The 27,335-nt window shown below is 37.3% G+C and overlaps 1 protein-coding gene across 6 annotated transcripts in view; it reads right to left on the bottom strand.

Annotated features, from left to right (window-relative positions):
* Positions 1-277: 277 nt before the first annotated feature.
* Positions 278-27,335, bottom strand: part of PPM1B (protein phosphatase, Mg2+/Mn2+ dependent 1B) — a 120,557-nt gene continuing 93,499 nt past the window's right edge. For 4 of the 6 annotated variants that reach the window (XM_045011109.1, XM_045011107.1, XM_045011110.1 and 1 more), the window contains exons 4-7: positions 25,428-25,545; positions 12,354-12,465; positions 11,657-11,714; positions 2,051-4,232 (exon numbers count right to left, since the gene is read on the bottom strand). In XM_045011109.1, coding sequence (XP_044867044.1) covers positions 3,927-4,232; positions 11,657-11,714; positions 12,354-12,465; positions 25,428-25,545 — 594 coding nt within the window. In that variant the 3' untranslated portion in view covers positions 2,051-3,926. Of the gene's footprint in view, positions 4,233-11,656; positions 11,715-12,353; positions 12,466-21,026; positions 21,198-25,427; positions 25,546-27,335 lie in introns of those variants that run through there. The other 2 variants (XM_045011112.1, XM_045011113.1) reach the window with 2 other exon arrangements.

The following is a 27,335-nucleotide window of genomic DNA, read 5'->3' as shown; positions in this document are numbered from 1 at the left end:
CTCTAGAATAATGGATAAATTACAACTAAACTAAGGTGAAAGGTTGATGGCAGTTACAAGGCCAAATTCATCCCACTGTTTGTACCATTCTGACAGATGTGCCTATTCGGAGATTTTTGGTTTTGTATGTCACCAAAGGACCAAATCCTGAAGTCTTGGCCTTGTCAATACAGCAAAAACAAAAGTGAATATTTAAAATTACACAAAAGCAAAGATTATCTAACTTTCTACCTTTTCAGCATAAATCCCTTCTGCACAAAATAGCAGTGTATCACACTGTTTTAGCAATCCTTTATTGAAGATAACAAGTTGGTTATGTTCACTGTATTGTATGAAACATCACAATATCATACTGGGAAGGTACTATCAGTACAGGGTTGGACCAGAGCGGACAGTCTGAACAATAAACCATTTTGCATTCTTCATTCCCAATCTTTTAACAACCCAAAAACCCAGCAAAGGGACAAAAATCTGTTAACATCGTCATTTAGAACAATTTAACTTACAAGGCTAAAATCTAATGAATAAATAAAATATATTGTGGCAATAATCCTCTCTAAACAAAAACAAAACAAAAAAAAATCAGATACACAATGAATCAAAATGATTGGGAAAGCTGCCCATAGGCACCAGTAAGTGTGTGTGTGTGTGTGTGTGTGTTTACAGACTCAGCATGGGGATAAAGTTACAGAAAAATAGCATGAATTCCATTTCACACAAAACCAGTTGATGACTGTCATTAGCTTAAACTACACACAAGGGCAATTACATCCTCGCTGAAACACAGTTTAAACAAATAGGAAAATGTTTACAAGGCATCCACAGCATGTAAAGCATGTACAGATGGATACATTCATTGTTTCCCCTCCCCAATAGCTTTTTTTTTTTTTTTTTTAGATAAATACTTTACTTTTCTCTGTTTTTAGCATCTACTGGACTCAATACATGCACAACTCAAAAGAATTCAGAAAAAAAAATCAAAGTTATTGCAAAAATAGAATTAAACTAAGAATCTTCAAGTACCTTACATGACAGCCACTCTGTACCATGCCCATTGCTTATAAAATGAAAGGTCATTGAACCCATGAAAATATCTCTAATATTTTCTTAGATTTAAAATAGATAATTTTAACTGTATTTATAGTAATCTCAAAGTGATAAATTTGAGCTTTGAAAATAATGCAAACAATTAAAAATTATATCCATATTACACAAGACTTCTGTCTGTATCTTAAGCTGAAAAATTAGAGGAAACTATAGAAAACCACATGTAGAACAAAAATCACATTTTACATTATAATAAAGGCAAATTTTCAGCATTTTTAAAAAAACCTGCAGCAGTGAGTGAAATGTCAAATTAAGTTACATCTAACCATAAATTAATCAGTTTGGTTTTAAAAGGTTTTTTTTCTAGCAAGAGTTTAAGGATGTGTTGTACGCGTGCGTAAAATTCTTATTGGTTTTAGACGCCTAAAATCTTCTTCTATTATTGCCAAATACATTTATCATCAAGCAAGCAGTAGGCAATGTATCACAATTTGGACACTGTAGGGAAACCTAACAGTCTGGTAATACAGGTAAAACTGGAAAATTAAAAAAAAAAAATACAAATCCTATAGCATATTGCCCAACTGAAATTATTTCCAAGCCACAGAGCTGCAAAAGCCTTCCAACTTGGTAAAGTGAAATAAGTAACGTCTCATACAATTATTTGTACTCTTTCATGCTTATATGTTAAGTTTTGTTAAACCATAATGTATCTTCAGAGTACAACTACAATCCCATGCACCTCAGGTACATATATTGATTTGCTGAAAGAATCACTTTTTCCTTGTTTTTTTAGGGCTAAAAGTTCAACAAAGATGGAGTCAGTATGCCTGAGGCTGGTAAAGATACTGTAATACAGGCAATGCTAAGAGTGGCAATATCAGAAAACACAAAAATAAACAAGTGATGGAAAACTCTAATATCTTTCTGCCCATTTCACAAAATGTTGGAAATCCACCAGAATTTTCCCCTTGTATTGAAGAAAACTGATTAAGTTTTTTCCCCCACTTTTTTCAGAATCAAAAGCATTTTAGTAGATTTGTAAGGCTACCACGGATCTTCTAGATCTCCAGCACCCTACAGGAAAAGAAGAGGAAAAATATTAATACTAACCAATACAAAAAACATCCATAATTAACTGAATTCTAACAACATAATAAAGTGTAACACGAGCAAGTAAAAAATGAAAGGAATGGTCACGTTTTCTATACTAATTTACACACATACACAAAATCGCTTTTTCCATGTATATCTCTGTCCACAGAATCTCTGGAATTCATCTCTGGAAGCAGCATGACTACCAATTAAAAGCTTAGCTATGCTTTTCTCTTACAGAACATATTAATGCAATAAAAATAATGCACTGCAATGAATATAAATAAAAACCTAAACAAATCACCCAGTGTATTAGTCCATCAATCCATCAGCTAACCATTACTTAAAAAAAACAAACATAATAATCTGTGAAATGCTAAGGAAGATTTCTGAACTCTTGAAAGAGAATTTAGCAAGAGGTTCTCACAGGATCTTACTCACTGAGGTAGTGAACTTTTATTTATATCTTTGTTGGATGATAAAAGCTATAATTTTGTGCAAGTGCTTCAACAACTGCAACCAAAATATAATAGAAACTGTGACAAAATACCTTTGTCACTGCTGACAATGGCATACTTTTGACAATGGCATTTCAGAAATAAACTACAGGCAGTTAGATTCACAGTAACATAGTAATACACTAATCTACTTGAAAGTGTGTATGTGCATGTGTGTACACAAAATGAAGAGGAATATAACACAAAATGTAGAATATAACCTAAAATACAACAGCATGTTTGCCTCAATTTTATTGTAGTGTTTAATTTAAAACTATGAAATATTGCTAGAACACAGATTACAGTTATGATAATAAAAACTCCCAGAATATTTGTAGGAATAGCTAGTTTAATAAACAGTGTCACGATCCATGTTGTCTGTTATTAACAGTAGCTACAAATATTTCCAAACCATGACTAGATAATTGGTATTTCAAATGAACTTCCAAAAAGCTTGAGGTAGCATAATATCAACAACATTACTTAAATAAAGTCAATATGCATACAGATATTATTCCACATCATATTTTTTATTTGGATTTAAACAAATTTTTAGAGCTTCACACTAAACACTAATTTTAAGTACATATTATTGTCTGATATACATTATGCTATAACCTATGGAATAGTGAAGGATACAGTTCTCGAGAAAATAAGTAAGATATTCACACTGAACAGAGGATACAGTCTAAATTGAAAGGACCATACATGGAGGAAAAAAAGAGTGGCATAAATCCTAAAACAAGTGAAAAATTATTTTTGTAACTATGATAATGTGAACTATATACAATTCAAACAAACATGCAATATGTAGGATAGTATGCTGTGAAATAATTCAATTCAGAAATTTGAACAAAAGGTGTATTTGATTAAGATGCTAATTAATATATGTAATGTAAAGTATTAAAATTCAGCATTCACTAGGAATGCGCTTACAACACAAAGAAAAACTTGCTTTGCATCTGTCAAAAATTCCTATCACTGGTGTCACAGGGTTTTAAAAAAGTAAAACCTTAAGACTACCAACTACCAGCAATGTAGATGTCCTGCTTCCTGCTACACATAATATAAAATTTAATTACATTTTGTTTATTAATCCAAACTACAGTAAATAGTAACTTTTAAATTACTCAAAAAAGGATGACTTTTCATATAAAAAGTCTGTACATATAAATGTAGGTACAAACAAACTAACTTTCTAGAACTGATGCAACAATGTGCTGACATATGAATACATTAGAACAGCTAGGTCAAGCTATCAAATCGGCTATGTGCAACACAAAGACATTACACCTGTTTATCACTCATCTCATTTCTCCCTGAATCTTCATTAGAGCTCTGTATTTCAGCAAGATGATTCTCAGATTCTGTTTGGGTGTCTGCCACTGGGTCACTGGGTCCAGCAAGATTATCAGAAGTAGATGCTGTAGCTGGTTCAGCAGTGCACTCTTCTCCCTGTATTTTAGCTAGCCTGTAACTAGTCAGCATCTCCTCCAGAAGGTGGCGGTAGTTGCCCCTATGATTAATTCTCATTTGCCTGAGAGCTTCCACCAATTTCCCCTGTGTTCCACTTTCCTCAGGTTCGCCAGGGTCCTTTTTTTAAGATTCAAGACCCCAAAATCAGTAGTTAAACTAGGATATTTTAGAATGATACATATATTTTAAAATACATTATAAAAAAGGTCATTTCTGATTGAGCTTTATGCCCTCCTATGCATATATAAAAATACCTTAAGTTAGCAACATGCATCCTAAAATTAAGTTATTTGATTCACGTTTGTTTATTTTAGAATGGGCATTTAAGAAAATGCCTTGTATTTAAATTGTTTCTATTAAGACTTCCAGTACTGACAAACATTTCAATCTACTTTATGTAAGGCACAAAGAACTTAGTTCAAACTGTGTCCTTTGATGCACATAGATATCTGGCAGTCATTGACTTCAGTGGAAGCCAAAGAGTGAAGAACTTGGCCATTTAAATTTACACTAACTATTGAGTTAATATTTTAAAATGTAAAGTACTACTGATTTAGTAGCAATATACACCCTATGTGAACAGCTTAATTAAAAAATGTTTACTGCCAATAATGTATGCTGTAGTATCAGAATTCACTTAACTGATAAGTATTAACACTTGAAATCTGATTTTCTTCATGTGTACAATGCAGCAGGTAGAGGGCCAAGCTATTGCCAATCAGCATCACAAAGATACTGTTTCACAAAAACTCCAATGATCTAGCAATTTTTCTTCCCAAGCTGCTGTCAGGAAAATGAATATCCAGAATATGTAGCTAAAGCCAAATCCAACAACCTAAATTTAGGCACCCATCTTGAATTGTGGCCTATGATGTGGGAAGGAATCCTCCCCCCCATAAGCTGCAGCAGCATTGTAGACTACTTCAATCAAATGGGTAAAGCAAACCAAAAAACTCTCTTGTTAGTCTGTGCGATGGTGATTAGTGTGCTTTTGACGGGAGAAAAAGTTGCATGGCTCTGAGGTCCAAACTGGCTATTTTAAGTTCTGGATCAGTGCCAAAACAGCTCTGTTGCTTTGAGGGACCAGAAGATATTTTAATTATTGATGCCTCACTAACGATCATGCTAGAAATAGTAGCTAGATATCACTGGAAGGCTTGTGATTCTCACTACAAAAGACTTATAGGCAAATCATCCTGATTGCCATTTATGCTTTCCCTTCATTTCTGATCTGATTTTAGTGGCCCCTATTCTTGAGATCTTTCAGAGTTGTAACCAACATTGTAAGCTATCTGAAAACTTGGAATCCTAACCTTACAAATGTCAAACAATATCTAACTCTAAGGGGGTCATGAAAATATTGGCTGCCATAACATCTCTTTTCTCTAACCTTCAATTCCAATAATCAGAATAACTTGGTTTTAAAGTGTGGGTGTCCTTTTCAAAATTTGTTATTGAATATAAAACTGTAACATTTCTTTATTTCAGAGAACATAAAATGTTAATATTTGAAACTCCACTGAGGTTTCCTGTCCTATGAAATTTGAAACACTTTTCCAAGGTGGCTAGTACTGACAGTTCAGATTTCTACATTCAAGGGAGCTGCAATGTCTCAAGCCATGGCTACAACAAGGGACTATAGTAACACAGCTACAGTGCAATAGCTATGTTAGCATAACCCCATAGTGTAAATGAAGCCTACAGTGATGAAAGAGGTTTTTTCATTAGGAATACCGCCTACCCAAGTGATGGTAAGATACGCTGACAGACGCATTCTTCAATCAATCTAGCTGCATCTACACCAGGGATAACTATGGCACTCAGGTGTGGCTTTTTCACACCCCAGAATGCTGTAGCTACATCAACCTACTGTAGACTGGTCTCTAATCAGTACACAGTGTAAGTATAAAGAACTACTGAAAATACAGCCACTTAAAAAAAAACAAAAAAACCCCCCTAATATCTGAGAACAATCCAACCTCTTTTTTAAATTAATAAAATAACTCTTCTTATTACATTTTAGCTAGCCTCTAATGATTTTTTCTGGTAGTGTTGTAACCCTCTTAAAATAATTTTTGTAAGTTGTTTCCATTTTAAATCCTTCAGCTACAACATTAAGAAAATCAAATGCAAGTTAGCAAAAATGCATTATACTATTCGTTTAGATTGCAAACCTTTTGGTGCAAGGGTCTATTACATGTTGGGCATTGATTACTGTACAGCACCACATACATTTATAGTGCTATTAAGGAGCAGAACTTCTCTCCACCTTCCTATCTATGGAGATCCTTGTCTACAACAGAAATGGTGAAATTACTACATAAGAGTGCTACACAAGGGTTCCTGGTAACCAAGCATGCCCCTAGGGATCAGTGATCATAGAATCATTGAATATCAGGGATGGAAGGGACCTCAGGAGGTCACCTAGTCCAACCCCCTGCTCAAAGCAGGACCAATCCCCAGATGAGCTGGGGTCCCAACTACTCCACTCCACATCAAGTAAGAGTGCACAGGAGTCCAGTGACTACAGCATCTCGGAGGCTCCAATACCACCCACAAAACAATTCTGCAACATTATAGGGAGGATTCCTTCCTCCACAGATCTCTTCCAGTACAGTGTAAGCATATATAGCAGGGTTAGGCAACCTATGGCACCGATGCCAAAGGCGGCACACGAGCTGATTTTCAGTGGCACTCACGCTGCCCGGGTCCTGGCCACCAGTCTGGGGGGCTCTGCATTTTAATTTAATTTTAAATGAAGCTTCTTAAACATTTTAAAAACCTTATTTACTTTACATACAACAATAGTTTAGTTATATATTATAGACTTAGAAAGAGACCTTCTAAAACATTAAAATGTATTACTGGCACGCGAAACCTTAAATTACAGTGAATAAATGAAGACTCGGCACGCCACTTCTGAAAGGCTGCCGACCCCTGATATATAGGCTGTGCACTGTGTTAAGGATTTGCTCTTAAGTTATTATTTAATAGAAATATATTTGAGAAATTAAATAGTTACCACAATAAAGTGCACTAGACCCGAGGACAAAATTCTTGAGCTTGACTACAATTTAAATAAAAGCTTTTATAGCTGTGAAAAATATAAAAAATTTGTATTCTGAAAAAAATAATTTATAAAAGATGCTTTCTGAAAATTCTTGATTCATCAAGCTATAAAGTTCATGTGTCATCAATTGAAGATTACTTTTTTTATTTAAGCTGTTCACACTACAGTATATTGTTACAACCTAGACATCTGCTCAAATGCAAAAATTCATATAAATACCTTTACTTTATAATTTCATCAGTTCAGGTTTTATCCCACACCATATATTTTGTTGACTGTACATTAAAAATATGCAGTGCATATCATATCTATATATAATGACTTTATCAATACTGTATAAATTATATTACGCATCACTAAATGAATGACTGAAGATTTCTGAAAGTTGTCATAAGTAAGGAGTTTCAAAGATTGTTACAGCAATATTGCATATAGAAAAATATTAAACAGAAGTAAACATTCTTCTTAGTCTATGTAAGAATACAGTTCACCAAAATAGGGTCAGACTCTCAGCAACGTAAAAATCAGTGCAGCTCCAGACTGTGCAAATTAATACTAGCTGTGGATCTGGCCCATAATTTTTAATATAAAGCTCTGCTTTTGCTATAACATCACGTATACTAGGAGCATTGTGATATTTCATTTTGAAACACACTTTACAAGCCACCACCAACTGGGTGTGTTGTATGTATCCAGCCCTTTCCTTTGGTATCTGCTTGAATGCAGGTTTGTAGGGGCACTCCAGTTATGCTATCACAACACAGAGAAGAACAGAAGCATTTTAACTAATAATGGAATTATTCCTTCTTCAGTTTTTTTCTCTCAGCATCAAGCTCAGGAGACTGAAGGAAAGTCCAGGGGCTGGGGGGGGGGGGGGGCGAGTTTAGCAGTGACCTAGAGCAGTGTTTCTCAAGGACCGGTCCATGGACCAGAGTTGGTCCCTGCCTGACACAGTTTAGTAAGGCAATAAGCCAGTCCCTGGTAACAAAAAGGTTGCGAAACACTGACCTAGACTATCAGGTTCAGCACAGCACATGAACTACTATGCTCAGCCTCTCTTACAGAGAAAAGAAAGTACCTTTCATCTACTGGGGTACTATAAAGAGGTGTCAGCTCTGTTGTCCAATGGCAGCACTGAATTTTCTCCTCCCTTCAAGTCCTTCTGGGACATATGAGACAAGGATAGAGAAGGGAAATAATGCTGTTGCCAAATGAAGTAAATACTCCTATCAGAGAATGAAACTCGATCCTTTACCTAGTGTGGCTGATGCATTAAACTGCAGTCCCAGGTCTAAGTGACCTCTTGGTCCTCCAATACTCAAAGATCACAGAGATTTCACTTAATATAGGGATTTTATCCAATTCTAGCAGAAAAGAACACTATATTTATATAGCTCAAAAAGTGCATTGCACTGTATTGTCCACAGTTTTGGGATAATACAGTATTCAGTGTAAATATAACCTTTAATAGTAAGCCTGCCCTCCTTTTGTTTTTACTATGCCCACCAGACCTGCATTTGTGTAAGAATTAAACAATTACCGTATTGTTCCGAGTATAGGCCGCTCCTGATTATAAGCCGCACCCTTAAAGTTTGGTGCTATTTTAAAAAAATTAAATTTTTAACTTTTTTTAACTTAAAGAAAATCTCAGCCGCGGCCGGGACTCAGAGGGCTCTGGGCTGTCTGCCGCGGGGGGGAGCCCAGAGCCCTTTAAATCCCAGCCGCGGTGGGGAATCAGAGCGCTCTGGGCTGCCCGCCGCGGCGGGGAGCCCAGAGCCCTTTCAATCCCAGCCGCGGCCGGGACTCAGAGGGCTCTAGGCTGCCCGCTGCGGCGGGGAGCCCAGAGCTCTTTAAATCCCAGCCGCGGTGGGGAATCAGAGGGCTCCGGGCTGCCCGCCGCGGCGGGGAGCCCAGAGCCCTTTAAATCCCAGCCGCGGCCGGGACTCAGAGGGCTCTAGGCTGCCCGCTGCAGCGGGGAGCCCAGAGCGCTTTCAATCCCAGCCGCGGCGGGGAATCAGAGAGCTCCGGGCTGCCCGCCGCGGCGGGGAGCCCAGAGCTCTTTAAATCCCAGCCGCGGCGGGGAATCAGAGGGCTCCGGGCTGCCCGCCGCGGCGGGGAGCCCAGAGCCCTTTAAATCCCAGCCGCGGCCGGGACTCAGAGGGCTCTAGGCTGCCCGCTGCGGCGGGGAGCCCAGAGCTCTTTAAATCCCAGCCGCGGCGGGGAATCAGAGGGCTCTGGGCTTCCCGCCGCGGCGGGCAGCCCAGAGCGCTCTGATTCCCCGCCGCGGCTGGGATTTAAAGTATTTTTATTGGGTTTTTTTTGACAAGATCCCGCTTATAGGCCGCACCCCTAGTTTAAAGACTTAAATTAGGGGAAAAAAGTGCGGCCTATACTCGGGACAATACGGTAGTTTAATAAAATACAAATAGATAATATTTAAGAACTGATGAAGCAGGTCCAAGACATTTCCTGAGATTCATCAGTAGCTGAGAGAATGCTTAACATATTTGTTTACTCTGGTTTTTGTCTTTGTGGAGCTACACAAATTATAACAATTTGGTCCTTTGTGTTTTCCTTTGAAAGTCTTTCTTTGTCACAAATATGCTGCAGCACCAGCAGGCATTTATAATTATCCGACAGAGAAACCAGATTTTTTTTTTCATTGCAAATGTTCTGAATTGGGTGCTTTAACTAATCCTAAGCATTTCCATTTTTGGAAATGGGTAAAAAGACACTGAGGCAGAGACAAAAATATAGTATTCCAACTGTTAGGAGTCATGGTGGGTTGGGAGGATGCAGAGTTACTAAGGAAACAGCAGATGTTTGAGGATATGAAGACAGCTGAGACACTTGGAAGCATGCTGGTTTATTTGGGGAGGAACTGTGGCACAGTTTGAAGGGGTTAAGGATGTAAAATTTAACTCTAACCTTTATGATCTAAGACAAAAAAATATAATATAAACTACAAATTTTAATTTTTAAAAAGACAGACATGACAATGAAACCATTAGCTATTTATCTGTATTGTGATAGCACACAAAGGCCCAAATCAGAATCAAGGCCCCCAACTGTGCTAGTCTCTATAAAGACAGTTCCTGCCTTGAAGAACTTGCAATCTAAGACCACATCTACACTAGAAAGTTTTAAAGTAACTTTATTGCTGGCATACAGCTGTCAACATTGCAATTGCACATGCACTCTTAAGACAACACAACATATCAAGCTAACAGCCAACAGAAGGGAAGTAGATGGAGTGAGGCGAGAAAGACAGTGATAACAATAAGATCATATAATTACAGAGGCTAGTTATATGCACAACTAGATTCAGAATAATTTCAAAGTAGTTAAAATAAATAAATAAAACCTGACATCCCTACCCACCCTCTCACCAGAGCCTTCACTTGCTGACTGAATTTTTTTTAGGCATCTCAGCATGCATGGTTCCTGGGGACCATTTAGAGAACAGGGCAGTAGCTTTACAAATTAGCTTAGGGACTGAACCCTATGGGTAATTTCGCTAAGCAATGAGAAATTATCAGTAACTTTTAAAAGGCTATCTGAACAAGTCAAAAAATTGTTTTAGTCTCCTAGACAAGTCTCTAAACCAATCTGTCACTATGGAGCTGACTGACATGGAATGGCTGTTACAATTACTTTGTAAAACAGATGTTAAAAAAGTGTAAATTATAAATTTCACATTGATTCCTTACTCAATCTAGTAACGTAGTAATTTAAACAGTTATAGCAACCCACTATATTTCATAGTGTTGAACTTTTTTTTGTCTAATTGAATGTTTAAAGATTTGAAAGCTCACGTGTTCAGGAGTTGAACAGATAGGTGTAAATAATTCATTAAAAAAATTAAATCAGGAATGAACAAAGAACTTGTTACTTTCATTCAAGTGTAAATTATACTAGTTCTAAGCCATTTCACAAAAGATCTTCAAAACTGAAATACACTAACCTTCACTGGAATCATATGTGCAACATGCTAAAAAAGTGTAGCCAGTATCACTACCAAGACCCTTTTCACTTAGTGCACACTCAACAGAAATTTTCTATATGAATATGATTCTTACAAGGACACAGAATTTGACACTAGATTTTCAAGTACAGGACACGTAACAAAATTACAATCTCATTACTTACTTCAAAGCCAGAGTACATTTAAACTACCAACAGCTCCTAAAGTATGTCCCCATATTGTGGCTCCATGGTCTTGAATGAAAAGCAGAAGCAGCCATTTATATTAAAAATTAATTCTTCAGAATTGGGTATCACACACAACATCACTGTCCCTTTAACAATAAAGTTCTTGAACAATGATGTACATGCAAATATATATCAAATATTTAAAACACATACATACTTAAATACAGGTTACTTAAATTTTGTTCTTTACCCCACCTGCACTGAAGTATTATGGTTTCCTCATTATTAGTGAAGTCTAAGGCCCCAAAGTAAAACTTACCCCATCATTCTCTCTGTGTGGATTCAGCCTGTTATACACAGCTTCTATAATATTACGCCTAAAAATGAAGGAAAAAAAACAAAAAAAACCCTGTAATATAGCAGCGAAATGCCATATACATTTGAACATCCTACCAGACAAATGAAGAGATATTTCATGTCTAAACTTCTGTTTGTCTACCCTGCATATAAAGAGTTCAGTTAATGGCAAAGAAGGATTTTTCAAGGCTTAGGTTTGTATGCAACCAATGTTTTCCTCTTCTGAATTTCCCAGCCCTCCTCTCCTCTCAGATTTTTGCTCAATTTTTGATTTTATCACTTTCTATAGATAGTGAACAAATATAAAGAACTAAAAATCCAAATATGCCAAATTTTATATCTTTAAAAGTAATTGTATGGGATGGTAAACCAATATGTTATGTATCAAAATAGTATTTATTTTTTTCCCTATTGGATGGAGTTGGGGGCTGGTAGTGGGAGAATACAAAGTATTGCCTGTATTTTCTGTAGTGCAGACAGTGAACTAGTTTAATATATGAAAAACTGAAGAATGTTAAATGTTTTAGTAACTTAAGTTTGTACATCTTCTCTACTAAAGATAATTAAGTCTTCAGTTAATGAAGAAACATGTTGTACTTGTATTTGTAGTAAAAATTATAATTACTAAAAGCCAGAAATTGTTCCAGCACTGTACTTACTTGCCCGCTAGACCACCCCCAGGTGGTAAATTTGGGATATTCTCTGCAGATAAAATGCGCATTACATGAGCAAGATCAGGCATTCCTTCCTCACCCGACTTCTCCATAATTTCTGGTTTAAAACAAAAAAAGTCCTAATTATTAGTTAAAAAACAATCAGCTGCAAACAGTAAAATAAAATCCAAGTTCTATTACTTTACTATGGAAAAAGATTTAAATTTCAAAATACAAAAATCTTATTTCCCCATTGTACATAAGCAACATTATTCGTATGATGGTAGGTATGCCCAGTCAGAATTGAGCCCTGTTGCAGTAAGGGCTCTGTAAACAGAATGCATTTCCAAAATAACCAGATATACTTTACTAAAACATTTGGCAATCTGAAATTTTTGAATTGCTGTGTATGTATGCTATGTTACATGAATTATTTTCAGAAAATAGAACATCTTTGGTTTATCTGTTAATTTACCTTAAGGACTGCTCATATGAAAAATCAGAGCTGCTACAAGGCAAGGTCATACCACTTGCATCTATTATCAGGTATATGCAAATTACCATAAACAAAACACAGGGAGAATAAAAGCCCCTTGTGGATGGTATAGAGGGGTTTGGTTTTCCTTTTTTTGCATCTGAACAGGGTGGAGACTTGTTGGAATAAAGGAGAGAGATGTACCCTAGATGTAAACAGGTCATAGTGAATTTTAGGTCAAATCCAGAAAGCCTTGTCATCTCTTAAGAGACTGCTCAGTGTATGTGAAAGATAGTGCTTTTAGCAAGATTATGCTTTTAAAAGCTTTGCTATTAAGAGGACAGCTTGCGTATCAAGGCAAACTGGATAACCGTCCTTCTAGACCTTATACAAGGTATGCTGATCACTTGCACTCTGCGCATAACTATAAGAAATCCATAAATATTTCCCAATGTTCTGGTATAGGAAAGGACAGTTTCTCTTCAGATTTCTTTAGTTGGAAGGAATTCCTTTTTGGGGTATGCCTACATTATCTGTCTCCATAGCAGTAGCCTGGTGCACTAGGCCTTGTCTTATCTTCCTAAGAATTGTGCTTTTTGTGGAAAGGAGAAGAACATAAGAATGCAATTTTACCTTCTTCTGAAAAGAGATTTCTTGGATCAATGTTGCAATTTTCTTGAACCCACTGAAGAAGGCCACAGAAGTCTCAAAGGAGATCAGATAGGTGAGTAAGGCTTCCACAAAGAGAGTGTGAGGGGCTGGTAGGTCTCCTCAGAAGGCTGAGATACAGGATGGGGGTGGGGAGAGGGGGAGGGGAACAGCTCATGCATCTTCTGCTTTCTGTTGACCTTGGAGAACAGTGCTGTCCCACCAAAGACTCAGCATTGCTGCACCTGGCAGGTTGAAAATTTGTTCCAACAACAGAAGGGAACCTGATGGGGTCTGGGATACAGTTTGGAGCCCTACTGAGCTGTTTCAAGGAATGGGAGATCAATGCAGGCGGAAAGAATGCTAGTGGAAGCATATTAAGCTATATTGGGGAGAATGATCAAACAAATTGGCCACTGTATCTGGAGACTCCGCAGATTGACAAACCCTACTCAAACCACTCTTTAGCTGGGAAATGCTTGTAGCTGGTAACAGACAATACACAACTGCTGCTGCAGCTCACTGAAGAATTCCACCACTGACTATGAATTAATATGGAGAAGAAGAAACTGCTGACCAGAAACTGGGTCCCACAGGTGTGGAATGGGACCCAGGAGTGAAGGCAGCAGAAAAAGGAGGAACCCAAGAAAAATATTCAAAGCGATTAGATGAGAAAAACGATTGAAGGTGTTAGTTTGCTGCTGGAGGCAGCAAAACTGGCATTTAAATTCCAGCCCTGGATTTTAAAAGGCCAAAGCTAGTGCCTAGAAAAGAGAAATTTGTATATACTTCTCTCCATATAGGAATTGGCAAGATTTAGGCAGAAGTGGTTCTGGACTGACAGAGGAACACTTCAAGGGAACAGAAGAGACAGTATGAAAAAACAGAGCACATATATAAATATTCCAACCATAAAATATAATTATATTGTAGACAAGAAAAAAATTATACCAAGCTACCATCTTCAAAGATATTTGGAAAATCCTAAAAACAAAAACTGTACTACTGCTTACACAAGTATAATGAGGTGGCAAGGTTTTGCTGCTGTTGATCTCACTTTTAGGGACTTCTGGAAAATGCTCCTTGATTCCTGTTTGCCCACTGTGGCTCTTGTCTCTTATTAAATACCAAAGGAGATGGCAGTAGCTCACTTAGCTGAGGAATTTTAGGAACACACACATTCTAAAATTCTATTTGCGGAATGATGTCCAATGAAATACGTTTTGTATAAAATATTGGCAAAGGATGAGAGCAGGCCTGGTTGGGCAAGGAGACTGGGATTGGAATGAGAAACCTGAGAAGTGAGAGACAGGAACAAGGAGCCAGAGGTGGGAAAGAGACTGGACTGATCCAAAGATAGCTTGGGTCATGTTTGGAGGAATGGGCAGAAGAGTCTGTGACCAGCCGAGAACACTCCTCCCTAGAGTGGGAATGGAACCCAAGATTCCTGAAAACAACAAGGAGTCCGGTGGCACTCCTTGTTGTTTTTGTGGCTACAGACTAACATGGCTACCCCCGATACAAGATTCTTGAGTTTCACCATTCCTCTACTATCAAGCAAACATCTGTGAAACCCTCTGGCACAGTGTCCCATCCCTTCTAGTGTTCGTTCATGGAGGAGGACAATCTAAAGCTTATGCTACAATAAATGTGTTAGTCTCTAAGGTGCCACAAGTACTCCTATTTTTACTTCTATCAGTTACTCTATTAGTTCAAGTGCCAAAGGTCTGTGCAGTGAATCTAAAGATTCCCAACACTGCTGCTGACCCATGTGGGTATCAGTATGTTGTCACATGATGGAATCTGTTTTTTTCAGTTTGCTTTTTTAAAATGTAGGAAATTACACAAAGAATCTATCTGACAATAACATTTTTCATTTTCACACTCAAAAGCTAGGAAATGCCAGAATTAAGGTTGCCTGTGAAACCTCAATTTGGCCTTCTTCTATGTATGCATTACGGTACAATTTAATTAAACGATCACATTATCTTTTCCACAGAGCTGCTGCTCCACTGTTCTTTTAACAGGTTGTTGTGTGGCAGAGTATACATATGCTCTACCACCAGAATTTTGAAGCAAGGCATTTCAGCCACAGGTCAGAGACGTGATATTTCTTGCCTATTTTCATGTCATGCCAAGTTCCAGATGAATTGGTAATGTACAGGATATACTAGGTTAAAAAAACTGAAGCATTTAACATTTCTAGCTATGTGTATATTAAAAGGCAACAAACAGTAATGAACTGAAAACAAACTGAATATAGATGTATAATAAATGATTAGCCATATTTGAGGGGGGGGGAATACACATTTCCACTCCTCAAGAAGGAACTAAAAAAAAGTTATATTTATGATTATCTGCCAACTAATATACTTTACACTGCCTAGTAGGCTTTGAACTGGACCAACAGAAAAGTATAGTTTTGAATTAGGAGTAATTCATTATCAAAGACACTAGTTTTAAATAGTGACTGTATAAAAATGGCATCTTACTTGTAAGGTTTTTTTGTTTTGTTTTTTGGTGTATTCAGAGTAAGATCCTTTGTATTCCTGCAGACCCAACCTAGCTAAGGCTGAGTAAGTTGGAATCTATTCTGTCTCATACATCAACACTTTACTTATTAGGACACAATCATTTAAACCTATGCAACCCAAGAAAGACAATTATGTGACATAAAAACCAAGTACACTTTTAAAAACTTTTTTTAAACAAAGCCTAAAATTTGGGCCAAAAAGATGTAAGTGTTCTTTAAATCCAGTGTGTGTATGCGCTCAGTTAAGAATTAAATAAAATATTGGTGTTTTGATTTAAATAATAAATACACCTATACAAGACTCTGGGCACCCTAACACATAATTAATACTACAACAAATCCTAACCAGCAGTAAAATAAATATTCAAAAGAGAATTCTCTCAGCCAGCCAGCCACAAAAACAACTCATTTCCAAACTGTCGTCATTTCAGGAAGTATACCTCCAGCTCTCAAAAAAAATCTTATCAAATATATGTTTTGCTGCATGCCCAAAAAGTCATAAAATACAGGATATTTCAGACTAAGAGGAGCAGTAAGTTCCTGATTCTTGTAGCACTCACAGAGAATGCCCTGCCAACATCTTTTATAACTATGGGATTCCAGCTGAAGTGCCTCTGCTGACCATAGCTGCAGCAGTGTGGCATAGAGAGAGAGAAGATACGTCAGACAGGAAAGAGCCAGGCCATTACTGTATAAATCCAATAGTTGAAAGCCTTTGCTTCATATATCATAAGCAGAATAAAAGCCATTCCATATCATGAAAAGTATCAACAAATGACTACCACACTAATTAAGCCATCATTCAACTACCAGAATATGACATGAACTAAAAAATAACTAAAAGTTATTCACAGCAATACTCCCTTTCTTTAACTAAACAAAATACGGTAATTATCTCCCTCACACCACACTGTGTCCCTCCAAATAACTAACTCAATGTATTAAATAAAGTTGTCATGTCCCTGTTTTTTCTCCCTCTATGGCCCCATCTGTAGCTTTTCTTAAAAACACTTGGCAGATACCCTACTATTTCTAAAAAAAGTTAATATTAGCAAACATAGCTAACTTCTCCCCCACCCCCTGAATAATTTGTCTCATGCACATCACTTGTTTGCCGAAGTTGGTTGGTTTGTTTTGTAAATGAATCACCTGAAGAGCTCCCATTAAAATGAAGAAACTAAAATATTTGAGATAGTTAGCCATGTTCATTGTTGGATAAATAAATTATTGACCTTGATCCATCAAATGCAACTTTACAAATAGATTTCAGAACTAACTACTCATAGCTTGTGCCTTTGCAATATGGTAGAACACACTGTAGATGTCATGATACAAAAGTAGCTTTATAACAGTTACAGTATATAGCCCCCTTTAAAAACAATCTCAGACCCAGCTGAGAGTGTAAGTGATTTCTAAGCAGTGCACTGAACACTTGAGAAAGGCATATGAAACAGTCAAATCAAATTGTAAGCACATAGGGTCACTGAACTTTATTAGTAAGCCCTAGAACAGCTTGATTTTTACAGACCATTACATACGACACAATTTAACGATGTGTCCAAACCTAACAAGAACCATACTCTTCACTACTTTGGGGTTTTATATTAAAAGATGAACTGTGATTTAAGACACAAGATTATATCCACATCACCATCCTCAGCACACTAAACAACCACCAACATAAAAATAATGTCTTGGTTATCAAATTGAGCTAGTATCCCATTAAAATCTACAGAACTTTTCTGTAGTGAGTGCAAAAAAATGTCATTTCTATGAGCTTGACTTAAGTGCTTTGCTTCAGGAAGTATATTTCTCAGTCAAAAGGTCTGGTATATTTAGAACTCACATCAGGACAATATTTACTTAAAGCACTTTTATTGAAAGGTGCCAATATCTCAAATATAAAAAAGAAATTAATTTAAATTTTTATAGCCTCTTAGCTATCACAGTTTAATACACCATGGAAGAGCTCTTTTAAAAAAACAACACTTGGAATATTTTTTACTTGGGTATTTCATAAGTAAAACAAATGCTACATCATTCTTATTAGACATAATTAGACTTTACACCACTTGCAATTTAAGAGACTTTATGGAAACAGAACAAGCAGAGATTAATAAAAGTGTTATAAGATTTATGTGGTGACTTAACAGGGGGCAAAGTCAAACAGTCTTCCTTTTAGTAAACAATGTTGTTGGTTTGTTTTTGTTTTTTTTGCAATTTAGTGTCTTATTTCATATTCTAACAGTTCTAAGATCTATTATTCTTATTTGAAGAGAATTATCCAATATCTTTTCTTTATAACGCTAGCTTGAAATTAAATACAATACAAAACCATACTGCTTTTACTTTTGATGTTGAGCGCACTTTCACACAATATTTTAATTGGCAACATATATTTGCCATCCAGTACTCAATGGCAGTTTCTACCAAGTTGTCTTTGAGGATGCAGATAGCATTTTAAAATTTGAAACCACAACTACCATTGTATTGCCCCCCGTAAATGTTAGCTTTATTAAATGTTATTTCATAAAATGACAAATGTGATTAGAAGAAAGTATCATGTTCTTTTGTGTCCATCAGGTAGAGAACAAATTCACACATCCCAAAATTTCCCTCCCCTTCCCCCTTCCTATTTCATTCTCTCCTTTTCCTTCAATTCCTTTTCTTTGAAAAAAATCTTAAAACAAGAAAAACCCAAACAAGCAAAATGACAAAGCTTGTATTTCCTATTCTTTAAATCTTTATATTTTCTTTTCCCGTCCCATTCCCTCTCACCCCCAGAACAGATTATTCTCTTTTCCTGCATATTCCACCATACTCTGTTCCTCCACAAACACTCACTCACTCTTCTTAGCGCCTCCCTCCTTAACGCTTCTCAGTGGGAAGCAGAGGTCACTTTTGCTCCCATATAGAAACAGTGGACCAGTAGCTGAATGGGACCAAGTTCTTCTGATATGTAAGCAATGGTAGAAAGATGCAGTGTTGGATCTTGGATATCTGAATTTTCTTCTCTGCTAGTTCCCTTTTTGTTCTCTGCTCCTGACCTCATCCTTTGGATAAAGACTATATCTTGACATACACTTGGGCTATGATCCTGTCTCTGCTTTTCTGTGAAGTCTATGGGAGAGTGCCTCTATGGAGCTGGGCAGAATTAGTAACCCTGAGGCAATTTTTAACATACATATGGAACACAAAAGACCATTAAAATCACATGTACAACTGCAAGTTCAAATTAGTCTGAAATTACATGCACATTTTTAACACCTAACATTTGAAAAATCTGATTCCTCATGGCAAGTAAACCCTACACTAGTCTTTTTGTGAAATACCACATGTAACTTAACTGTAGTTGAAATTACTTCTTATGCTCCATTCTCAAAGACTAGTCCAGGTCCTGCATGTTTTTCCTCTCATTGTCTGCATCATGGAAACACAGAATTTTACTTTCTTGGTACACTCTGATTACTGGTGTATGAGGAGAGCATAAAAAAAATCCACTGTGCTGGGAAGAGAGGGGAGCTTTCCTTGGTGAGTGCCATTAAATTCTGCAAGATCCTTTTTTTTTTTTTTTAAAACAGAACAACAACAAAAAAGTTATTTAGTCCTTACGGTTGCAATGAATCTTGAAAATATTAACTTAGTATAAACTGCTGCTGTGTATTCTTAAGCCTGCAGATGAACAGCTCATAGTATCTCTGATATTATTCAATTTTGTCACACTGAAGCAGAGTAAAAGCTGACCAAAGTCTTGCCAGTTATCATTGCTGATATTGAGAATCCTGTGCCAAGCAGTGAATTGAAAATATTAGTTTTTTCTCTACTGTAACTTTAGGAAGCTACCTTTTCCTTAAAATCCCATATATTTATTTTATTCAACTACTTCATCATGTCTTATATCAAAGAGACTGTTAATTAAAAATACCGGTTGAACAATGAAGATACCACTTTCCAATTCTTCATTCCAAAAGAACAAAATAGTACTCCTACTGCAATCCATTGGACCACCACCACCTCTCAAAGATCAAAGACCTTAGATTATTGAGAGAACTCATGTCCTTCAGTTGACAACTAAGTAATTTGTTTTAAAATAAGGTCAGTTATATTTCACTCTGTTTGGATAGGCAAATCTTTATGTATTTATACACTACTCTGAGGCCTGATCCAGCAAAGCGCTTAAGCACATGACTAACTTAAGCACATGAGTAGTTCCACTGGCATCAATGGGATGAGTCATGTGCTGAAAGTTAGGCACATGTTTAAGTACCTTGCTGAATCACTACAGTGACTGTGAACATGGGAAGACACAGTCTTAGTGACCATTATAACAGGACATGAGTACATCAAGAATATACCTACGTAAAAAATACTAATAAAAAAATCCACTAGGAAGCAGGACGTCAAAAGAGTGGGTCACCTGGCACTCTCTCACCAGCAACACAACTCTTCCATTTAACAGGCTGGGACTATAGAGCGTATTAGATTGCAAAATCAACTAAATGACTTTCACAAATTACCAATTCTTGCACTCTATTCTCCAGAGTGCATTCCATCAAAATATGCATGCAAAACTGGTGAGAGCAATTAGCCCTCTTCTGATGTTTTCTTAAAAAGAGGCTCCTTCTCATTTACAAAGCTGCTACTTTTTTTTTTAAATATTCAACCGATTGTTCCAAACTTGACACCAAACATATTCCTCATTGAAGAGTAAATACATGTCACAACGTAAATTTTAAAGACAAATTATATAAGTTATCTGGACACAACAGACGCAATGGAGTCAAACAATTTTCCCACACTCAGATAGCAAACAAACCATCTAAAGTGTCTACTTCAAGCTCCCACAAAATGTCTACTTCGGTCCTATAAATACTTGATGAAAAAATTTAATAGTAAAATTATAGGCTGCCAATCTCTTAAACCAGAATTCAGCCACTTTGTTAAGGAAACAATAGACATATGTCAAAAGGCTAGAGAGATAATGAATTTATTGAGGATAGACGAAATATGCTGGGAGAAAAAAAGGGAGGGGAAATATTGTGGGTTCTTCTGCTTTGTCTTCTGTTTTCTTTACTTGCTTCTATTCTTGATATAAATTCTTTGACTACTAACTCTCATTCCTTGTCAAGTGTATGTCACTTAAAGGTCTTATACTTTATCCAACGTACAGAACATTGAATGGCAGGGGGAACTCCTGTGGGAAAACCAAAAACAACTGAAATAATATGACTGACAAATGTCTGGGTAACTTATTTCTGTTGAATACTCTGGCTTACCAGTCATTTATATTTTGAGTTATTTCAAAATAGTATTAGATCAAAAGGAATATTCCCCTATATTTGAAATAAAGGTCATGGGTTTCAGACTTTATTTTATGTTTATGTAATATAAGTCTATTATTTTTCAAAATCTGAATTATGTATATTTCTGTCCAAAATTAGATTTGGTGGACTATTATAAACAAAAAGCAGTAGCTTATAATAGTGGTATACTTCCCAGATCATTTCTATTTAGTTTGAGTGGGTTAATTTTGGAAATTATCTGATAGGCCACCCCTTAAACTTTTCAGTAATCTGCATTTACAAAAGCTGCCCTGTTTTTACTGTTCTACGTATTTCATAACTACTTAGGCAAGGGTATGTCTTCACTACTATCTGGATCGGTTGGCAGCAATCGATCCAGTGGGGATTGATTTATCGAGTCTAGTCAAGATCCCCGAGTGCTCTTCCATCGACTCCTGTACTCAAGCTTGGCAAGAGGCGCAGGCAGAGTCAACGGGGGAGTGGCAGCAGTCAACTCACCGTAGTGAAGCCACCACAGTAAGTAGATCTAAGTACGTCGACTTCAGCTACATTATTCACATAGCTGAAGTTGCACAACTTGGATCGACCCTTTCCCCCACCCCCCAGTGTAGCCCAGGCCTCAGTGTAATCAGAAACAGACACCAAAAAAGCTGGGAAAAGCAAAGTAGCATGAGAAAATTTGTGACAATGATGGGTGTGGGTGGCTTTCCCAGAGTCCATTAACAGTTTGTATGTTCACTTATTCAACAGACATACACTTAATTATACGTATTTTTATCTTAAAATAGGTAATCTAGGAAGCCAAAGAATTTACACCAAAAATTTTTAAGGAAATATGCCGAAAGTTAGCATTTCAGAAGTCACCATTATCTACCATTAAACTCAGCGGGAGCTGCAAATACTCACTACCCCGGGGGGGAGGGGAATCAGACCACCTATTAAGATAACTAATCTAGACCCCAAGTTAGCAAAGAACAAAGCCTGAACTCAACTTTAAGTTCACAAGTAGCCTCACTGAAGTCTATGGGACTACTAACATGCTTAAAAGACAACAACATGCTTAGGTGCCTTCCTGAATCAGGGCCTCAATGCACCAAAAATATTTTTTTAAAATATTAGGGTCTTGTATATATCATCAGCTATTCCACCATGAATGTATTATTAAACACTAAGACACTAACGCACATAAGAAAAGTTTAGTTTAGACCCACTTCTATATTTTGCCATATAATTCTGTATTTGACTGTGTGCAATAAGAATATTAAGTGAAGTAATTTTCTTAGAAAGAATGATTTTCACAAATAAGGTTTAACTAACTTTGCATAAATCTAAGCAAGTGAATGCTTAATAATAATGTTTACTGTGCACTTCTACAGCAAGTTTCATTCAAGGAGCTCAATGCATTTTAAAACAAATCTCAAAACATCCCTATAAAGTAATAGTACCTCTGCTTTACAGATAAGGAAACTTAAGGATGAAGAAGTTAGGTGATTTGCACAAGGTAACAGTGGTAAGGCAAGGCATATGGTCTAACCACTAGAAAATGCTGTGTCCTGTACAGTACTGTAGTAGGTATACAATAAATTGTGAACAGTTAGTAATATGCTTTTCTTTTAGATATTTTCAAGAGTCTGAGAAGAATCACTCTCCTTAATATCTAAAGTAAAAAAAAAAAAATCACTACAGGTATCTCTAGCCCTATTTATTATTTTTATTGGATTTTTACTATTCTACATACAATAAAAGCATGTCCGCATACTTACAGAAAGACCAACATAACCCACCACCATCTCATCTCAGTCTTATCTGGATTGGGCCTCAGACAGGTAGCCCTGATTTCTACCTACACTGTCCTCCAAAACGCTGAGTAACACAACTGACAGCTTTAGCCAAGTCAGTGAAGATGGAGCTATAAAGCTCCATCATCAACATACTGAAGACACTCAACCCATGCTTCTCACTAATCCTTCCAACAGTCATGTAAATATTAAGCAAGAGGGGTGATGAGGGAAACTGTTAGAAACTCAAATGGAAGTGCCCTCAGTGAACAGCAATTGTATACCACCACCCACCTGCAGAGCACTCACCAAAGTCAGACTGAAACCATCCAAAAGCAGCCCCAATTCATTCCTGTGGTGGTTTTGCAAATGAGTCAATGCCAACATGTAGTTAACAGTATCTAAGGCAGATGACATATTTGATATCATCATCACGAACATGTGATCTTCATCTATCACCAACAGGAGTGTCTGTGCCATACTTAGCTCAGCAACAAGACAGACAAAGGTCAAAGAGATGAGAGGCCACTAGATACTGTGAGAGTTGTCTTGCCACAGCCTTTTTACATAATCTTAACCAAAAATATAAGATTCAATAAAGAAACAATAGTTGGTGAGATAGCATCAAACAATGGATTTCTGGAATTAAGAGCACTGTGAAGGATAAGAAAAAAAAAATTGAGCCAGCAAGCCACTTTTACACATGCGGTGTCACCTTCAGAAATCTGCATCTACAGAGAGAGGGGAACTTTACTGAAGTCTCTGGATTGGTAGAAATTAACAAAGACACTGATTTATAGGGTTCTGCATGCAGATATCCATACACACACATGCTTATACATACACATAGAACAGGAGTATTTGCACTTGGCGCACACTTAAACCCTTCCGGAAAATATAATGTGCTCGCGCATACAGCTGTTTTCAGTCATAAACCCTCTTTTTCTTCCCTTTTTAAAAATTAAAGTCTTAGCAAAGCATGCATTTTTCACTGAGGACTATTTATATGCTAACTTCAAAGTTTTAAAATAAAAAATTGGTTGAATTATTTAAATGTTAAAAGGGCCTGAACAATTTTTAGTGCATGAAAAGCTTATTTCACATTAACTAAAAAACAACAGCTTTCCTTCAAACCTAATAAATAAATAAATAAATCGATCAATCAATCACCAAACCTATGGGTTGAAATGAAACATTAGAAATAGAGTCTAAAAGAGTAAATCAAAAGTGCCTTCGCAACTATAAATATAGAATAAGTTGTTAGCATTATATTACAATACACCTCTACCCCAATATAATGCGACCCAATATAACATGAATTTGGATATAATGCGGTAAAGCAGCGCTTCGGGGGGGGGGGGGGGCAGGGCTGCGTGCTCCGGCGGATCAAAGCAAGTTCGATATAACGGGGTTTCACCTATAATGCGGTAAGATTTTTTGGCTCCCGAGGACAGTGTTATATCGGAGTAGAGGTGTATATGTAATGACAAAGTGTTTACAATCCATATTTATTTGTTGAACAAGTAATATCTAATTTATGCCAAAATTTAGGAGACAAACAGAAAACCAATTCGAGAGCCAGTCTGAGTATTTGCTGCAATAATAATTAAAAATACCAAACTACCAATATATCCTACAATACACATGGCTGATATGAGGCACATGCTCTCTAAAAACCAGAGATTACTCAAGTTACCTCAGTGGCATCATAGCTTACAAAAGAATGGTGTTTCTGCCATTAGAAGAAAAAGATAGCAAGATGCATCATGATAAAATAATGCTGAATAATCACTGAAGGAAAATGTGTGTGTGACATAAAATATAAAAAAGGAGGGTGGGAGACAATAGGCATTATTTCCTAAATACAATTTTTCACTATAGGCTTGATTAGCATACATTGTTTAAATATAATGGGCTACATTCAAGATATGATATAAGCAAGTTCATCTCCACCAACTTCAATAGGAATTGCCTAGATTAGGCAAAGAAGCTGTGCTTAAATCAAGTGCTAACCCCAACCTTTTCCTTACCACAGGCACAGGTTAAACATTTATTACCACAATTTAACAGGTCGAGGTCAATCCTAGGGTGAAGCCTGTGACTGACTTCAACCAACTAAGCAGAGGTAGAAGGTGTTAACTCATGTCTAGATTAAGGAAAAGATATAGGTTATGTTGGGGTTAGCTAACTTTTAACACTTTTTCTAATCTTGGAAATCCATAGAGTTTTATCTACTTACATCAGGTCTGAATTTGGCACAGCATAATTTAAAACTTGAGAACCATTAGGTTTTTAAGCTTATGAAGACAGCAGCATTTTTAATACACAAAGTAGTTTTCCTACCTTCAACCCGTGATTCCAAGTGCTTATCCAGCTCAGCATCCTTTTTCACTGCCTCATCTGAGACCTTAGGGGCATTTGAAAAACAAACTAGTACAACACTCATGTTATCACGACTTCCCTATATAGTGGAGAGAAAAAAAAAAAAGTACATGAGAGGCATCCTTAGTTTTAAAGCTCTTGCCTTCCTTGCTATTAATCACTCTAGCTTGTTCTAAGATAGATATTATAATGAACCACTGTTAACACAATTACTTTATTGCACATTTGTAACATGTTAATTTGCTGCAATATATTTCATGTAGAAAGATTATTTTATAGTCTTGTAATTTTATATATTATCTTATATAATTATTAAGCATTTCTTCACTTGTTTAAAAGGTAACAACAAAAAGATCATAACTTAAAATGATGAAATTGTTTAACTGTTACCCAAACCAATAACAAATTTAAAAAGCTAATATTTTATTCTATGACATTACAGCTCATTCCAAATATATTCGTTCATCTGAATTCTATTTGTGCCACTGCCTAAATTACATTTCATTTTGATGCTATGAAGTTCCAAAAATGAATAAGATCATTTATATGGGCCAAGAACCAACATAACGTTATGTTTCTCTATCCACCTCCCCAGATCAGTCACTAATATATAGTTAATCTGGAACACTCGATTTTCTTGCAAATTATGCAAAACTACAAATGTTTAATATTAATTTAATCTCCCACTTGGAAATGTGTACAAATTTCCAGCTGATATTACAGTTCAACACATACTGTGCGAACACATCAACACTACTTTCTGTCAGAATCTCTCTCTTGTACCTCACTTTTTGCTCAGTAGTAATTTGCAAAACTATAACCCTAGCTTTAATTTAATTTACTACTGTACACCCATTCCCAGAGTGTATACTAATTCCCTCACAGAGCTGATTAATCAAAAGTTTGGTCTTTCCTCCCTCTCCCTGCCATGTTTGTATAAGCTTAACTGAAACTCTTGATGCTGTAGTCTGAGGAGCTTGTAAAGGAGTTTAGTAAGGACTGGAAGAAGAATAGGTATCCAAGCTGCTTTTATATAGCATAAAGATTTGAAAGAGGGTTTTAAGTAATTATCCATTTGTAGCAGGGTGGACCCTGCTCCGGCCCTGAGGGCTTGGAAAAGCAGCCTGGCAGGGCTTGAGAGCTGCGGCTGGAGGCTGGGCTGATGGGGAAAGTGGCTACAGCTGGAGGCCACGCCCCAAACTGAAGCCCTGGGGCTTATAAGAGGCAGGGAAGCTAGAGCCCAGACAGAGTCTCTCTCTGCTCCAGAGAGAGATGGGCCTAGCTGCTTAGGGAGCTGAGAAGGCACCTAGGGTGAACCAGAGCTGGGGGATAGGCTGAGGAGCCAGGGAAGCTCTAGCCAGGACAGCCCCAGGCTGCGGCCTAGCGAAGGGCCATAGGTACTGTGGGTTGCAAGGGGCAGCCCAGGGGTAGGACGAAGCAGCAGGTCCAAACCCCTTTGCCTGTGATGAGTGGGCTGATACTGCAGTCTGCCCCAGGGTGTGGGGCTAGACCATGACTGTCAGTAGCCACTACTGAGGCAAGGCGGGGATAGTAGCGCGGGGTTCCCCTGGGAGGGGGAGACCCAATTATAGATAGCGGGCACCGGGTCCAGGGAGGGACGCCGGGGCCAGAGAACAGGCGGGTCACCGGCCTGCCGGGGGCGCTCCAGGGCCGGACCGAGGGACATTCCGGGACCGACCAGCAGGAGGCGCGGCAGGGGTGAGTAACCACCCCGTTTACACCATTCTTGCCCTGCGAATCTGGAGAGAATATTGTGACAACCACCAGTAGCCAAATGAATATGGTAAACCCAGGGTTACTAGTCCTTATGTAGCCCTTTTTGTTCAGGCCTACACCAGGGGGAAGCTC

This window comes from Mauremys mutica, chromosome 3 (assembly GCF_020497125.1).
Source record: "Mauremys mutica isolate MM-2020 ecotype Southern chromosome 3, ASM2049712v1, whole genome shotgun sequence".
NCBI lineage: Eukaryota > Metazoa > Chordata > Testudines > Geoemydidae > Mauremys > Mauremys mutica.
The sequence above is the reverse complement of the archived record's forward strand: the minus strand, read 5'-3'. Positions and strand labels throughout refer to the sequence as shown.